Raw genomic sequence first — 18,570 nt, 5'->3', positions numbered from 1 at the left:
ACGTGAACATTCAGAGATATAGTAGCAACAGAATTACAACCATGGGCAACACGTGTATATGTTCGAATAACTTTCTTTTACTTCGTTCACAAACTTGCCAATATGAGGGTTTACACTAGCAACACTAAGGCGAACAAGCACGCATACTAACGAAGTTGTTCGAACAAATATAATGAACGTATTTATAATCTAATATATGTGATTATGTTCTCTCAATTCCTTTCATGCACTGATTAAATAGTGGCAAAACCGATTATGAGAACATAATGCCTTTTTTATACACACAACACGAAACGCTTTACATTATCAAACCTGTTATATAGTCTAGATTCGTTTAAATTACAAAAACACCTCGAAAACTTTGGAGATGAACGCGACTAGAATGTTTCACAAACATGTTTCACAAACATTATTTTGGTATCCATCTCAATCTGTGCTACGCCATGTCGGGGATACACTGATGTAGCAGGCTATTCACTGACAACTCTACACAGCACCAGTATAGGGTGGACTTACGTCGCAACGCACCACAATGTAATCAAGAGTGCATAATTTACTATTATGGACTCTTGATGTAATGTAACCGGGTAACTACGCGCTAACGGTTCACCATACTTTATTCTCCCGTGTACATGTGTTTATATATCTTCACACATACGCATATAATTTGCACCATAGACGAGATCAAGCAGGACCCTTCACCAGTGTCTTACTGATTAAGGCTTAAGTCCATTTAAAGCAGGCATCTTATATTTTACAGACGGAAATGCATTATTCATCGGATATATAATTACGTTGGCCATGACTGCAAAACCTACATGGCCTTTTAATGTGTTTATATCACAGTCATAGTAAATTAATATACATCGCAAACACAGCTAGGAAGAGGTACTGTGTACATGATTTTGCACACAAACTGTGACAAACATTCACCTTGGAGTTATTTATATTTGGCGCATGACTTACATAAATATGCTTGATATGGCAACTTTAATTCCTTAGCTATCCTTCTTTGTCTGATTTTAAATGTCCTAATTTTCTCAGGTCCCAGCCATCACACTGCGGTATTTTTGCACTCTTCGTTTCTTTACGCTGTTCCATCTCTCATCATGTCCCAACATTTTATGCTATAGAATTCTTTCCACTGATTGTGCATTCAGGTTCTCACTGATTATGGGTTCAATGAAAATTTTAATAAGTGTTTCAATAGAGAGAGACTGGTGCGATCTCAGACGGGTCACCATAGGCCATTCCATATTTACGCACTGCGTTGACACGCGCACACACATTCGTGGTTCTGTTCCACACATATAGGTGGCAGCACAATCACAAATTACTTCTTCAGCTGGACATAAACGGTGATCATGCCGATCCATCGTATGAGTCTGTACATGTACATTACACGTACATATAATAAATTCTCACTGCTCAACTGATATTACGTGAACACTGCTAACACCTGTTGGTGAAAATGCAGACTACAATAGTGCTAGCTATGTTACAAAGCTGTTGTCAACTTGTCAGTTAGTGACATAGCATGACACATTTAACAGCCTGAATATAATAACACACACATGCACGCACACACGTATGTATGTATGTATATATATATATATATATATATATATATATATATGGCATATATCATGATATCATGGTGGCTACCTTCGATGAATTTGCGAAACTGGTATCTACATGGCTACCATATCACAATACTCTCTCAATAATAGATAAATGCACCCAGCAGATTATATTCTTCAAACTACAATGAAAGTTTATTAGGCGACTAGCTTTTGGAGCTTAATTTAGCAGCACCTCCAATAGATGAAACTGTCTACAATCTCGTCTGTTCCCCAGGAAGCAAATAGTGTTATGTGGTCTTCCCCACTAGCCTCGGCTTTCAGTGTTCTTTCACCAGACTGATCATAGACAATGCTGCACTTGATAACCTTCTCTGCAAGCCTCAGCTTCTTGCTCCTCATCATAGACGATGGTGTGCTACGTGGCCTTCCCCGTCAGCATCAGCTTCTCGTACCTGATCACCAGGTGGCGCTACATGGTCTTCCCCGTCAGCATCAGCTTCTCGTACCTGATCACCAGGTGGCGCTACGTGGTCTTGCCCGCCAGCCTCAGCTTCTCGTACCTGATCACCAGGTGGCGCTACGTGGTCTTGCCCGCCGGGTAATGCTATCCCGGGCGTGGAGGGAGGTTACCGCAACGTGGCAGCACTGGTTTAGGATAGTGTTAGGATTAGGTTAGGGTTAGGTTAGGGTTAGGTTAGGATTAGGGTTAGGGTTAGGGATAGGGTTAGGGTTAGGGTTAGGTAGTGATGGGAATCGGCTGGAATTTCATAATCGATTATCGGTTTCCCTTAATCGATTATAATCGGATAATCGGTTAATAATAGTATAGATTTATTTAATCTTACTTTGTATATACAATTATACATAGCATTCAATATTATCATCATGTTTATTGATCATGTAGGCCTATTAACTCTGTGAAGGTTGCTGTATGTATATCAATGTCTGTTCCTATACAGTATTTAATCAATTTAAAAAGAAATGGATTAAACGTTTTAAACAAACATGATCAAGAACATGTTCTTTATTATAGTAAGTAAGTTGTTTGTGTTCTAATAGTGTAGGCTGTGTAGCCGAGTTAATGTCCTGCCAATGAATATCCTCTCCAACATAATGTAACAAACAATACGGAGAGTAGAATCTCATCTACGGATAACATCTGTGGACAGTGTCAAACCAAAACAAGACACTGTCAATTTGTCCATGTCTATAAGTACACAAGTACCGCTCTGCAATCAGACAGGACCTATGTTAACAGTGATTCATGAAGGTGTCCTCTGGACTACACACTGATGCACTTCTACTTCGCTACCAATACATGTCCATGTGCGGATTTAGTAAATAAAAAAAAAAATTTTTTATTTTTTATTTTTTGGTATTTTTGATAATCGATTATTTGTTTTCATAATCGATTATCGAATTTGAGACTATAATCGATCGATTTTCGATTATAATCGATCATCGGGACATCACTAGGGTTAGGGTTAGGGTTTTTGCATCATGATACAGACCTGCCAACCTGTGATTCATGAAAATAGTAAGGATTTTCTTTTCTTGCAGCAGGCGGCAATTTTGTTTGTATGTTATGCGCGCAATGACTGATGGGCAAAGCTGATGGGACTAACTCTGGATCACGCGAGAACAACGTGAACGTGTGATCCAATATGGCTGCGCCCACAATCGCCAGATATTTCTCGGCTCACAATGCAAAAAACATTACTTTTCAGTTTGATCGTACATTCGTAGAAACATCATGGAATTCGTAAGGAATACGAAAAAATCGTAAGGGTTTGCAGGTCTGATGATATATGTCCCCACACCATAGATTAATTTTTGTGGATCACACCACCTATATATAGCGCTCCGACATATATATATTTAGTGTTATGGTTATCGTTGGAGGTGTTGGAGTTAGCGTTGTCTTACGTGGTCTTGCCCGCCAGCCTCAGCTTCTCGTGCCTGATCACCAGGTGGCGCTACGTGGTCTTGCCCGCCAGCCTCAGCTTCTCGTGCACTCGCACCGTCTTCTCCCACAGCTTGCTCATGATGTCGTCCTTGCCCCACGTCGTGCCGAATATGAACTTGACCGGCGTCTCGTCAGCGGCGTCCTCCGCCCACTTGAGCAGCGGCTCGTGTCCGAACACAAAGTACTGGTTCAGCTGGATGCGCTTCACGCCGATCTTGTCGAGCAGCGGCCCCGACACGTGCACGTCGTCGATCCAGAAGTAGGGCATAGAGGGCGCTATGTGGTCGAGCCCACGCGCGACGTCCGTCGTGAGCAGCATCGCCCAGCCGGAGCAGTACGGCTTGAAGACTCTGCCCTCGTACTCTGCCTCCGAGACGTACCACTTGGAGGCGCGGTCCCGCAGCACGGGCATGCCGATCCACTCATTGCACAGGCACAGGCGCTTCTGTCCACGCCGCGGCAGCAGCAGCTGCGCCACCTGGTACATGTCAATCCACGTGTCGTCGTCCGACTTGAGCACAAACTCGGCCTGCGCGCAGTACGTCGCCACCCACTTCATGCCCATCGCCTGCTTGTAGGTGAGGTTGCGGTACGCGTCGACAAAGCTGCCCTGCACGATGTCGTGGTGGTGCCGGTTCTCGGCCTCCAGGGCGCTCTGCATGCGCGCGTCGGCGACCGCCGCCAGCAGGAAGACGAGGCGCGTCTTGAGGCCGCGCGACGCCAGCACGTCGCGGCCGCCCCACGCACGCCGGATCGCCTCGCGGTTGTGCGCGTTCGCCGGCGCCGAGTGCACGAACGAGACGATGAAGACGTCGTCGACGTCGCAGATGTCATTGTTGATCGTGTAGTGGAAGTCGCGCAGGTCGATGAGCTGCGACGTCGGGTCGGTCGGCCGCGGCGACGGCCCCGCCGCCGGGAAGATGAGCGAGAGGCTGGCACGCGCCGGCACTGGCTTCTTGAAGAACCTGCGATGCGAGAAAGACGTTATCAGGAGTGAATAATAATAGGTTATTTATATTATGAAAGATTGTATTATATTATATTATATTAGATTATATTAATTATATTATAATAGATCTATTATTATTCACTCCTGACGTTATCTAGCTAACAGCTCCTGTCACATGAGGGTGCAACAGGTTGACATGGTGGTTAAGTGATTATGTGTGTACACGAGTGATCGAGGGGTAAAGCTGTGGACACACTACGGGCGCGATTTTTCAATAGCGATCGAGCCGGCCGGCTTCAGTCGGGCGACTCTGTGGACAGGCACGTAGCGACTCGAGTCGGGCGACTCTGTGGATTTTCAGTGCCGGCTGATTGCTGAATGAATTGTACAATGGACTCGGCTCAATCGGCAAGAACCCGGGCACGACTAGGCGTATTGCAGCCGGCCGGCTGCAAAATAATTATCAAAAACATGTTTGAATTGGGCGACTCGGCCGGCGACTCGAAAATCGTACGCGCCGACTCACTGGACACAGCTACGCGAATTTTTCATGCGATCGCGCCGGCCGCTTCGGTGGTGCCGTCCGGCTCCGAATGCATGAAAAATGCGCCTAGGTGTCGTCACCCTTAAGGCGAGATAAGGAGTGGATCGGAGGAAGAGGCAGGTAGCGAAGAGAGCGAGAGGGATGGAGCGCAGTGAGTGAAATGCAGCGAGAGCGAGAGATAGTAAGAGGGAGTGATGAAGGGATGGGGCAGTGAGTGAAAATGTAGCCAAGAAGAGGCCAGGGAGAAAGGGATGGAGAGGCAGTGAGTGAAATGTAGCGAGTAGAAGAAATAGAGTAAGAGGGAGGAGAAAGGGGAATGGAGGCAGTGAGTGAAATGTAGGCGATAAGAAAAGAGAGAGAGAAAGAGGGAGGGAAAAAGGGATGGAGCAGTGAGTGAAATGCAGCGGAGAGAAGAGATAGTAAGAGCGGAAGGAGAGAGGATGGAGGCAGTGAGTGAATGTAGGCGCAGAGAGAGATAGTAAGAGGGAGGAGAAAGGGAATGGGAGGCAGCTGAGTGAAATCAGCGAGAGAGTGAGAGAAGTAAGAGTAAGAGCGAGGAGAAAAGGATGAGGCAGTGAGTGAAATTGCAGCGGAGAGAGAAAGAGTAGAGAGGGAGGGAGAAAGGGATGGAGGCAGTGAGTGAATGTAATGGCGAGAAAGAAGAGAGAGTATAAGAGCGAGGGAGATAAGGGATGGAGGCAGTGAGTGAAATGTGCAGGCAAGAGAGAGATAGTAAGAGGGAGGAGGAAAGGGATGGAAGGCGTGAGGAAGGAGGAGGGTGTGTGCACGCGTATGAGTGTGTGTGTGCGTGCGTGCGTACGTGTTGTATGCGTGTGTGTACGTATGTATGCATTAACGTGCGGGTGCGGGTGCTTGGTCAGTTATATATATAAGCTATATATATATATATATATACTATAGAGAGAGAGAGAGAGAGAGAGAGAGAGAGAAAGAGAGAGAGAGAGAGAGAGAGCAGCGAGAGAGAGAGAGAGCGAGAGGCGAGTAGAGAGAGAGAGAGAGAGAGAGAGAGAGAGGAGTAGACGAGAGAAATGAGAGAGCGGAGCGAGCGAGAGGCGGAGAGAGAGAGAGAGAGAGAGAGAGAGAGAGAGAGAGAGAGCAGAGAGAGAGGAGAGAGAGAGAGAGAGCGAGAGAGAAAGAGAGAGCGAGAAAGAGCGAGAGAGAGAGAGAAAGATATATATAATATATCAGGAGCGTATAATGACAAATATACGCTCCTGTATGCGTATAATTTGTCATTATACGCTCCTGAATATATATATATATATCTCTGGATTTTGTTGGTGTGGGTTTGACAAACAAATCGCAACACACACAGTCTGGTAACAAACACGTGCTACGTACACACACACACGTACGCATGCATACACTCACACACAGACACGCACGCGCATGCAGACACGCACACACGCACGCATGCACGTACCATACGCACGCACACACCACACGCAGACGCGCACGTATGCATGCAACACATGCATGCACGCGCACACACGCATCACACACATGCGCGCACACACGATAACGCCACAGAGGGCGTAAACGTACCTGTATGTATGGTTCTCCTCATAGAGCGTCGGTTTGGTGAGCAGGCAGACGTAGATGACGGAGGTGAGCACGATGACCCCGAACAACCAGCGGCGGTACTGCGCAAAGCACGACGCTCCCCCGAACTCCATCTCCTGACCGTCGTCCACTGAACTCACCTGTGTGGTGAGGAAAAAACAATGTCAGCAACGCAAGTAAAACGAGATCGTGCGCGAGTTCACAGCCAGGTATATATATACGGCTGTTTCCAGATCAAAGTTCACCTGCCGAGTTTTATTGTTCAGTGACAACACGTGCACGCAACCACCACACCAAGAAACTCCATATAGTGCAGACATCGCACTTGCACACAAATTGCCGGCTCTGCCTGCTAAACTCAACCGGATCTATCCGGATATCGTTTTACTTTTACACAAGCGTCTTGCCATTGTTTACGCAGCAGGTTCTTTTTATTATGCAAACAATCAAGGCTGGGGGAAAAATGTTCCCACGTGTAGTGAGTACACTACGATACGCGTGCACAATGCCACGCTCGTTGTCCACGTACTTTCTCACAGCGCAGCAACAATACACAGCATGTGGGCGCAATTCGACTGACACTCTACCCAACTACCACCACTACTATACTCTGCCCATTTGCCCGAGCGATCTCGCTCGGTTAATACTGGCAGAACTTACAAGGTGCCTTCAAAGGGAAGCGTGAGATGGCGAACAGCTGTGCAGGGCAAGCACATGCCGTATCATTCTACAGCAGCACAGCATCCCGGGTCTTATCACCGCATTGAACCAGTGCTTCTTAATCTGGTGAATGGTTCACCCAAAGGTGAATGAAATTATTTTGGGGTGAACGAAACAGGAAGGATGAATGACTTAATTTACTTCGATTTTTTTTCTCTACTTAAAAAAGCATTGCCATTAATTGAAAGTGGTCAGTAAGCTCTTATTGCTTTTATTGGCAGTGGAAATTTGATATTTCTCTCTACCTTTATGGTTTTTTCATTTTTAAGTAGCAGGATATTTCGCAAATTTATTGTTATATAACCTTTTGGGGGAGAACAGACGAGCTAGTGGGATCATAAATTTATAAATGGAAACACTGGAGGATCGCCGTAGGCAACTAGTGAACTGTAACTTTACTTCGTGTTGCCAATTTAGCTACTTTTCTGCTAGAACTAGAATTCTATATTCTATATATATTTACTCTACTTGTTGTTTACTAGCTTTACTTTATATACACTAGAAAAAAAATTTCAGTCGTTTTCTTTACATATTTTTAGGATGTTCAAAAAGCTGAATAAAATAAACACTTAAGAAATTAGTTAATTTATGTTTTTGCGTTATTTATGTGACAAAATTGATTATATATAAAACTAGCTTGTTACCCGGCGTTGCTCGGGGAAAAACGCTTAGAACCAACTTTTAAGAGCAAATTCAGCCACATATACTTACTTATATTTTCACCCCCCCCCCCTTCACCCATACGATCCCCATCAGAAAGAAAAGAGAAGCGTACTGGATTCACAATCTAAACACTATCCAGCCACACGGACTCAAACTACGGGTAGAGATTCCGGGTTGGATAGAAGACAGTAATCACCCTCCCACCAGCATGGTATACACGCAAAGCTAATTCTCAGCCGACACTCTAGGGTAGCGGGTGGCTCGGTTTACCTTTTTATAACTTTTCCCGCTTTGTCCGCTAGATGGCTACATTCGCGGGAATTCGGCTGTTATACTTTTCTATCACCCAACTGCTAAAATTATCGCCCGTATTAAGGCCCGGCGAAGATTACCGCGTCACAAAATCGGCCTCTCCTCTCTTATTAATATATATTCTTTATAATATAGATTATACACGAGTAAGAAGAAAATTACCAAAAATACAAGGGAAATTTAGTCACGGATGAATGAAATTTTGTGATGAAAACTCGAGGGTGAATGACACTGAAATAGTTTAAGAAGCACTGCAGTAAACCATCATCAAGTATAGCGTCTCACCAACGTGTCGAGACCGGTCACCACTGCAGTAAACCATCATCAGGTATAGCGTCTCACCAACGTAGCTCATAGCTGCCAGCGCCCGATACTATCGTAGCACGTTCCCGCGGTCGCGTGCGCCTTGCCGCGGAACTGCGCGCAACATCCGCGCTCGGCGGTTCCTTTGCGAATCGCCTCTCTAGTATCCGGTCTCTCCTCTGATGCTCTCGTATCGACAGCGGTCACCACTGCAGTGAAGCATCAAGCAGCGTCTCACCAACGTGTCGACAGCGGTCACCACTGCAGTGAAGCATCAAGCAGCGTCTCACCAACGTGTCGAGAGTCGATGTGTGGAGCCTTAACTAAGATGTGTTCACAAGTAACTATGCGTTACAACGACGAGATAACTCTGTCCCCACACATACACACACGTACCAAGGTGTGTTCACAGGTAACAACGACGAGATAACTCTGTCCCCATACATACACACACGTACCAAAGGTGTGTTCACATGTAACAACGACGAGATAACTCTGTCCCCATACAACATACGTACCATGGTGTGTTCACAGGTAACAACGATGAGATAACTCTGTCCCCATACAACATACGTACCAAGGTGTGTTCACAGGTAACAGCGACGAGATAACTCTGTCCCCATACAACATACGTACCAAGGTGTGTTCACAGGTAACAGCGACGAGATAACTCTGTCCCCATACATACACACACGTACCAAAGGTGTGTTCACATGTAACAGCGACGAGATAACTCTGTCCCCATACATACGTACCATGGTGCGTTGACAGGTAACAGCGACGAGATAACTCTGTCCCCATACAACATACGTACCATGGTGCGTTGACAGGCAACAACGACGAGATAACTAGCTCTGTCCTCACACATACACACACGTTGTTCTCTACACGCAGCCAGTCAGTACGTATGTATTGGCAGCACGTGTGTCTGTGCTACATCTGAGACGCACTGATCAGGCTGATTAGTGGCATCCGAATCAATTCCCTTGCGACCAGTAGAGAACGCCACAATCAGTTTCACTGCCGCAAAACACAGGATATATACAACACCACCGGGCGTCCGCATTCACCACGAGGCTAGAAGTCAACGACTCGCTAAGATTACCTCGCCCAGTTACTAATGTGCAGTCTAGCGAGATGTACACCGTGCCGTGGACCGCAATAGCTGGAGGTGCCGATCGCACGGGCATTACCACCACGGCTGCATATATATACAGCCCTGTCCAACGAAACCGCCCGCCCCTATCTATCGTTCACTCTCACACGCCCTCTCTCTCTCTCGTCTCCCTGAGCCTCTCTCTCTCTCTCTCTCTCTCTCTCTCTCTCTTTCTTCCTCTCGGCTCAATGACCGGTCGGGGAGCTGAGCTCACGTGCCGCCGAGAAAACAAAAAGTGAAAGTGACACGCGCGTTGTTCAGCTGTAGCTAATACTTGCCGATGCACTGACTCACCGACTGAATGACTGACTTGACTGACTGATGGCGGACAGACTGCATGCAGACAGTATCTGCAGACACACGTACGCACGCTGCGTTTCCTGCCGCGTATCGCAGCGATGCGTACACGACGCGGGCACCGGCCGGTTACAGGAACAACATGCACAGGAGAATCAATATTTGAGAGACAGTCCACACGCACCTTGGCCGCGCGCGGACACCCACGCCACGTAGGTACATACCGCACGTGCGCATCGCGCGCGCACGCACGCGCGCACACACACACGCGCGCGCGCACATACACGGCACATGCACACGAACACACACGCATGCACATACACTCACTATTTGTACACGGGTACGCACGCACAAACGCGCACGCGCGCAGGTGCGTTCACACATACATATAAGCGCGCGCCCACACGTATAACTACACGCATGCGTACACACACAAACACACGCACGCACGTGTTAACGTCTCCGCGTTGAACAGGAAGTACGACCAAACATGGCTCACCGGAAATACGTACTAACACACCCACATCCTGCTTTCACATCCTCGCCTCCCCTGCCTTACAGAGACAAGCGCCTGCATTCTTTTCATCTCGGGGATTCGTGCATATCCGATCACACCATCTCAAACGACACATCAACGCACGACCTAGTAACCACATGCACAGGTGCATGCATGATGGTCACAGGTGGAATGGTTGCCGCGGTCCAAAACACGACATCACGCAACGGTACATAATATCAGTAAGAGAACTACCTATCATCTACTTCTGATAATATGAACTCGCTACCCAACACAACGCAAAGCAGCAACGCAACACAGCGCAAAGCAAAACAACATAAAACACTACAAAACATCATCACGGCGCGTCGTATAACACCTCACTAAATGTACACAAGAAAGCATAATCACCATATATACATACACACTCACCACGTGCTAGGAACATATATATATATATCAAGAGTTAATAAACACCTTTTTAGAAACACCTTTTAGAAACCACCTATGCACAGTATTTATTAGCTCTTGATATATATAAATATACCTCGTTAATCATTAACACTCACGCACACCTGCCCGCAATGCAGATCTACCAGCAAAATACGTAATAAATACATAGATCAGGCGACTATATACGATCATTGCGCATTCCCGTAGCGAGCGCGTCCGTGACCCACCCCCTCGCTTCATCGTAGACGCGTGCGAACAAACGCCAACGAATGTTACTCCTCCGCGCTTTCTTCTCGCGGTCGGAGCAGCGAGAACGAGATTCCTTCGCGGCGAGTCAGCGGGTCTTACCTCGCAGGCAGAGACGTGCTACCTGCATTTGTTTGTGGTTATAAGCTGATAGCACGATTCTCACGCGGCTAACTTCCTCGCGCCATTGCTTAGCGCTCACCCCATAATTAAGCTAGGCGAAGACGCAACGCGCTTGAATCCGGTTTGACGGCCGAATTTTATAGCGACATTCAACTTCTGATAAGTGAACACAATACAGACGGATTACGTGTAGCACAACGTGAGAGCAAAGAGAGGAGACGACGTAGATGTGCGTGCATGCACAGAAAGAAAGCTGAAAGGGGAGATAAGACATGACGCGAGCGAAAGAGATGGGGGAGGGGAAAGAACAGGCGGTGATGAGAAGAGAGAGAGAGATGAGAGAGAGAGGAGAGAGAGAGAGAGCGCTGAGACGCCAGAGCGCCGATGCGTCGAAGAGAGAGAGAGAGGAGAGATGAGAGAGAGAGAGAGAGAGGGAGAAGAGAAGAGAACGAGAGATGAGAGCAGAGAGAGAGAGAGCAAGATGAGAGAAACCACAGGTAGCCACACCGGAGCTGCCAGTTGAAAACAGCCGGCGGCTATCTCACAGTCAATAATTCGAGGCCAATAGAAACTTTCGACGTTTCCCAATCATCCGGTACATGACGCTCGTGCGCGCTTAGAGCGACTGCCAAACCCACCCACCCATTCACGGAGATCTCACGATCGATACGGCGACTCTACTGCCGTGCACCAATGACTACTCTCTGATATGGTCACAGTCCTACTCAGACACGGACGCATGACTACTCAACTCGGCATCTAACGATGTTATAACATACCCATCGCCAATCAAGATCTTCTACGTGCTCATTTACGTCTCAACGTTTCGTTAAAGCAAATATGCAGCACGCAACGGACATGCGAGATGAGTGCAGATGCGACAGGACGAAGAGAAATCAATGCAAGATATTGCAGGAAATTCAGAAGCGCCCTGAAATGGGAAAGGAAAGAGAGAGGAGAGGACGCGAAGCAGAAAGAGAATAGAGTTAGAAGCAAGGGGAGATGAGATAGATAGATACGATAGATCGATAGATAGATAGATAGATAGTATGATAGATAGATAGATAGATAGTAGATAGATCGATTCGAATAGATAGATAAGAGGGCGGAACGCACACGGCTACACATGGGAGATAGAGAGCAAGATGAGAGAGAGAGCGAGAAAGAGCGAGAAAGCGAGAGGAAGAATACATTACCCCACCTCGCTCACCACCCCCACATAGGCATACATCAGTAAATCGTTAGTAATACATCTAATCTCATGGCTAACCAATAACTACAATTGTCATACTGGCCCTCAAAGCAGTTCCAAAGCCCTCGATGTAAATTATAGACAGCGCACTGTTTTAAATAACACCGCGCACTTTACCGCGCAAGGATTTGAGAGGAAACCAAAGGCGTCTGCCGATACCGGAACTAGCAATTATGGAGAGTGGCCGCGCTGTCACGGCAAGTCTCACTGTGGCCTTCTTATTTGAGCAGACAGGCACACGCACGCGCACGCACGCACGCACGCACGCACGCACACTGCACGCGGTCGCGCGCGAGTTAATACCGTATATCATCAAGAGCTTTGATTAGCTCTTGATTTTAGCTCTTGATATTATGTACTAGCTGAGCCGTTGCTCATAATAGTAGAGGACGCGTCTGGGTCGGCGGTTACCAACCAGACGATTGCTTGCATCCATGTTGTACCTAGAAACCAACATATCAACCCTCTCGAATATATACATATGAAGATATACAGAAAATATTCGATATAAAAGATATATACGCCTATATACCGAGAAGTGAGAAAAGGTCCAAATTTATTTACTGTTAGTTGAGAATCTTAATGCACTGCGAACAAATATACTGACTAGCGGTGACAATTCACACTTACCGCATAAAGGATACGACGCCACAAGAATGTCGTCCTCTCGACATTCCATCGACCGTATGGGAGGCATAAATTTTACCAATCATTTGTTTAAGAGGATATCCTCATACTTCGCAAGCTGCTCAGGAATATTCAACAGAGTAGAGTCATCAGCTATTTTCTCTGCCATAGTTCGAGTTGGTAATACTGTAGCATCGAAATTACACCAGGGTTTGTATGTAAGAATGTAAGAAGTTCTCTAGTTATGCGAGTACGAACTAATTCGGCTTAACAACTTTATATATATATAGATATATATAGGGCAGTATGTCTCTGTGATATGTACGTCACTATGCACGGACGACGAATGACAGGTGTGCAGAACACTGCTGCGACGCCGCCGAGAAAACCGCCGTCGCAGGTAGCTGATCACGAAGCCAGGGGCCCGTTCTCAGAAACAAAATTAGTCTTAACATTAGTCTTAACATTAACTTCCACTCGTAAACCGTTGACAGAAACATCGCAAAGTTACGAGAATGAAAAATCCTCGCAAATATCCACTTAACATTACGAGAACCCACCCCCTAACATTAGTCGTAAGTATTATCTTCGCATTAACATTAGCATTAACTTTACGATGTTTCTGACAACGGCCCCCAGGTTGCCCTGCAGCATCAGCTGCTATATACTGACTGTCATAAACGGTGGCAGCGCTCTCAACGAACGCCCCTTGTGAAGGCGGTTGTGTGCTGGTCACCGCTCTCGCTTCCTATAGACTGGACACCCGTTCCACCCCTCCACGACACGATGAGTTTCGCATTGCTCACCCAAATCTCGGCATGTCGTGAGGATTAAACGACCGAGTACCTGCATGTGCCAACAACGCACTGATTTTATTCGTTTATTCGTTCAGTGGAGCGCGGGGAGAGCGAAAGTGAGAGCGCAATAATAAACTACACGCAAATGTGCGTGTGTTGTACTGTGAAGAGGTTGATGATCTCAGCTCCGGAATCGTAGCAGCGTAGTATTGTAAACAAACAGTAGAGATGACGTAGTCGCAGATTCGTTGTTGAACCAGGACTTTATTAGTACTTGACACATACAAATATATTTACAACACACATACTAAATACAACCTAGATGACCATGCCTAGGTCCCGTGATCTCCGTTTCCGTGTGTCTCTCTACATCGTATCTGTGTATATATATACTCTAGTATCTTCTTTCTCGTTGTCCGAGCGCCTATTTATATTCATTTAAAAACGTCTCGGCCGTCACCTCAATCCGACCACCGGCCAATCACCGTCTGGGTCTAGATGGTTAGGGTGCGCGCGGTGGACTCTATTACCTTGCCAGGGTTAAAAGTTTAGTCGCACAACCCTAATTAGCCCGCAGCCCTCCAATACAACACGTGTATGCGCCTGCGTGCATCACAGGTGCGTCTCTTTCAGTTCGTACGTACGTGCGTCCGTCCGTGCGTGCGTGCGTGCGTGCATACACGTGTGCGTGCGTGCGTGCATACACGTGTGCGTGCGTGCGTGCATACACGCGTGCGAGAGTGCGCGTGTGCGTGTTCGCGCGTGTGAACGAGATGTGAAATCTACACGCACGTTCGCATTGTCGCCACGGGTGGCGCATCTCGCGTGTCTGGCGCAGAGCCGTATATAGAGATATCAAGAGCGTATAAAGAAGGATTCCTTCTTAATACGCTCTTGGAGATATATATAGAGATCTCTATATACGGCTCTGGTCTGGCGCCGGCGATCGATCCGACAGTATGCGAGTTTGCGAGTATGCGACAGTATGCGAGTATTAGATCATCCCGGTCTCGTTGCAATTTTCACTGTTTTGATTACCCGAAACACAGAGAATGTGTGTTCCTCCTCTCCTTCTCGCCTCCACTTTCTCCTCTTCATCCTTCTCCCGCGCATCATCCCTTCGAAACAGAAGAGATAGTCGGTGGGGTAGGGAGGGAGGGGTGAAGAGAGAGAGGAGAACGAGAACAGGGCTGGACGAAGGAAAATGAATAGCGAAGGAGAAGAGAGAAGGAAAATGAATAGCGAATGAGTAGTGGGAGCGGTGAGGGAGCGGGGATGACCGAGAGAGGAGCTGAGAGGTCGCGGGGAAGAGACCCAGGAAGGCACGGGTAGAGCGGGAGAGCATGGAAGGACAGTGAGCGAGGGGTTGGGCAGTGGGTAGAAGCAGCGAGGGGCGGGGGCGTCGAGGGGCAGGGGAATGGGCGGGGGCGTCGAGGGGCAGGAGGAGGGGCGGGGGACGGACGGCGAAGGTGCGAATACCGGGCAGCATTCGTCCCGCACAACTGCTTGTGAAATGACCAGCAGACACGCACGCAGTGTGACAGCCGTCACCGAGGGATTAGCATCATCCGTGTTAACCCCTATAGAATGTATCCAGCCACCGGCAACCGTCGCCCCTACACCAAGGTCGCTGAGTTCGCTCGCACACACACGACTGATTCTCCTGTCGCTACGAACAGGAATGATTTACAAGGAATTTGTATTACTCGAGAAATTTACGAAAAAATGCATGGAAAACCTCACACGTGTATTCAGATAGAGAGTAAATGATACAATTGATTGTGAACGTGTCGCGCGTTATCACCGATTAACGTGATTAACGCAATAATAATTACATTGAAATGCCGCTAAACCTCGCTTTTAGAATAATTGAAATGCTAATGTCATTTGAAGACGAATTACGACTTTACATACGATAACTAACTATTGGCGATGAGATGTATATGTGCGGATGAATGATAAGCAATTCTCCATGACGGAGGTTCGGTAAAATTGGTATCTGAGGCTTCACATACAGTCGCTATACTGTTGTAAATGTCACACGTCTCCAAGGTCAAAGTACAGGGACAAGGATGAGCCGATACACACCGAGGCCACAGGCCTTACCAACTGTAGCTCTCCCCTCGCCTCTTCCCTCTTCCACATCTCTCGCCCAAAACCTCCCTCTCTCTTTCTCTCCCCTTTCTCATCCTCTTTCCCTCTCTTTCTTCCCCCTCCTGATTCCCCATCTCCCTCCCTCTCCAGACTTTCTTCGTTCTCCGTTTCCCATTTCCCGCTCCGTTAGTTCCTTCTCGCTTGCGTTCTCTCCCTTTCGAAATGTTCCCACACACATGTCATTATTTACATAGCATGCGGCAACCTTGTATTGCACGCACGGATCATCCATATGGGTTGTACTCGACCCCGCTCAGGTTTTGTTCCAAGTATAAGCCGTCGACTTTACAGTCGAGTAATTTGTAGCTGTAGTGAATAAGACACCGGAGATATCTTAGGCGATAACATGCTTGTTATCCACACAGGCTGAGCGAGGAGACCTTGTCTAATCGACAGCACATACATCAGAAGTGTCAGGCAGCGCCGACATCACCTGCAGCTACGCGCAACAACTCATACCTCACTGCCTGTAACAGCACCTGGGTGCCCACCCACCCATCTCTCACTGCCTGTAACATCACCTGGGTGCCCACCCACCCATCTCTCACTGCCTGTAACAGCACCTGGGTGCCCACCCACCCATCTCTCACTGCCTGTAACAGCACCTGGGTGCCCACCCACCCATCTCTCACTGCATGTAACATCACCTGGGTGACCACCCACCCATCTCTCACTGCCTGTAACAGCACCTGGGTGCCTTCCCACCCATCTCTCACTGCCTGTAACAGCACCTGGGGTGACCACCCACCCATCTCTCACTGCCTGTAACAGCACCTGGGTGCCCACCCACCCATCTCTCACTGCCTGTAACATCACCTGGCCTGGGTGCCCACCCACCCATCTCTCACTGCCTGTAACATCACCTGGGTGACCACCCACCCATCTCTCACTGCCTGTAACATCACCTGGGGTGACCACCCACCCATCTCTCACTGCCTGTAACAGCACCTGGGTGCCCACCCACGCATCCCTCACTGCATGTAACATCACCTGGAGAACCCGCCCACATGACACCCACTGCGTGTAACAACACATGGAGAGCTAACCCACCCCTACCTCACTGCCTATAACAACACCTGAATGGGCTACCAATTTAACTTTCTTTGCATGTAACAACACCTGGAGGTATCACCCACGTAAACATCATTACCTCTAACACCCACAATTTGCACCCACCCATGTATAAGTGCATTTTACAATACTGTGGCTAATCACTGACCCATCTCTAACTGCTACATGTAAAAACACCTAAAGGTTCCACCCACTCGAGACACACCCAGTACCTCTAGTCTAGCATCGTCTGTGGCAACAACCTCAACACACACACACACACGCACGCACGCACACACACACGCACGCACGCACGCACGCACGCACGCACGCACACACACACACACTCACGCACGCTCCCATGCGTGTTTGAATAACTTCTCTTAGTCATTTCTTCTACCTCGCCGACTTCAAATTTCTATGCCAGAGTTACGCGAAGGTGCGCTGACATGCTAGACCTTGACACTAGCGTGTACACACACTCGGTTCACAACTCTCACTTCTGCCCCACATTCCAACGCCCGTTTAGATCAGCTTTCATCTGCTAAAGAGGTAATGGGCCATTAGATTGTCATACAAGCAGTGTGTCACATGCAATATGTGGCCCGCTAGAAGCTAGAGACTAAGGCAACGAGACAGCTGTGTAAGGCAAGCTTGATAACTTAAAGTACCAGCTAGTAGGGCATTAGCTGTGTACAGCCTGAGACAGATGTGAGACAACGTGAGACAGATGTGAGACAGCGTGAGACAGATGTGAGACAGCATGAGACAGCAGCTGTGTGGAGCAATAAAATAGTGATGCAGTCTGAGACGTTAGCTTTGTTGGAAAAAGCAGACAGTGAGGCAACCTGAGACATTCGCTGTGTGGAGCACGCAGACAGTGAGACAGCCTGAGACATTCGCTGTCTGGAGCACGCAGACAGTGAGACAGCCTGAGACATTCGCTGTGTGGAGCACGCAGACAGTGAGACAGCCTGAGACATTCGCTGTGTTGGAGCACGCAGACAGTGAGACAGCCTGAGACAGAAGCTCTGTGGAGCAGGCACACAGTGAGACAGCCTGAGACAGAAGCTCTGTGGAGCAGGCAGACAGTGAGACAGCCTGAGAAGAAGCTCTCTGTGGAGCAGGCAGACAGTGAGACAGCCTAAGACAGAAGCTCTGTGGAGCACGCAGACAGTGAGACAGCCTGAGACAGAAGCTCTGTGGAGCAGGCACACAGTGAGACAGCCTGAGACAGAAGTTCTGTGGAGCAGGAAGACAGTGAGACAGCCTGAGACATTCGCTGTGTTGGAGCA

The 18,570-nt window shown here is 47.9% G+C and overlaps 1 protein-coding gene across 1 annotated transcript in view; it reads right to left on the bottom strand.

The window, feature by feature from the left end:
• Nucleotides 1-1,755: 1,755 nt before the first annotated feature.
• LOC106805888 (beta-1,3-galactosyltransferase 5-like) overlaps nucleotides 1,756-18,570 on the bottom strand; it is a 56,252-nt gene continuing 39,437 nt past the window's right edge. The window contains exons 4-6 of the mRNA XM_014807658.1: nucleotides 6,609-6,766; nucleotides 3,543-4,514; nucleotides 1,756-2,143 (exon numbers count right to left, since the gene is read on the bottom strand). Of these exons, the coding sequence (XP_014663144.1) occupies nucleotides 3,560-4,514; nucleotides 6,609-6,766 (1,113 nt within the window). The 3' untranslated portion in view covers nucleotides 1,756-2,143; nucleotides 3,543-3,559. The remainder of the gene's footprint in view (nucleotides 2,144-3,542; nucleotides 4,515-6,608; nucleotides 6,767-18,570) is intronic.

The sequence above is a fragment of the Priapulus caudatus genome, unplaced genomic scaffold, assembly GCF_000485595.1.
Source record: "Priapulus caudatus unplaced genomic scaffold, Priapulus_caudatus-5.0.1 Scaffold132, whole genome shotgun sequence".
Classification (NCBI taxonomy): domain Eukaryota; kingdom Metazoa; phylum Priapulida; class Priapulimorpha; order Priapulimorphida; family Priapulidae; genus Priapulus; species Priapulus caudatus.
The sequence above is the reverse complement of the archived record's forward strand: the minus strand, read 5'-3'. Positions and strand labels throughout refer to the sequence as shown.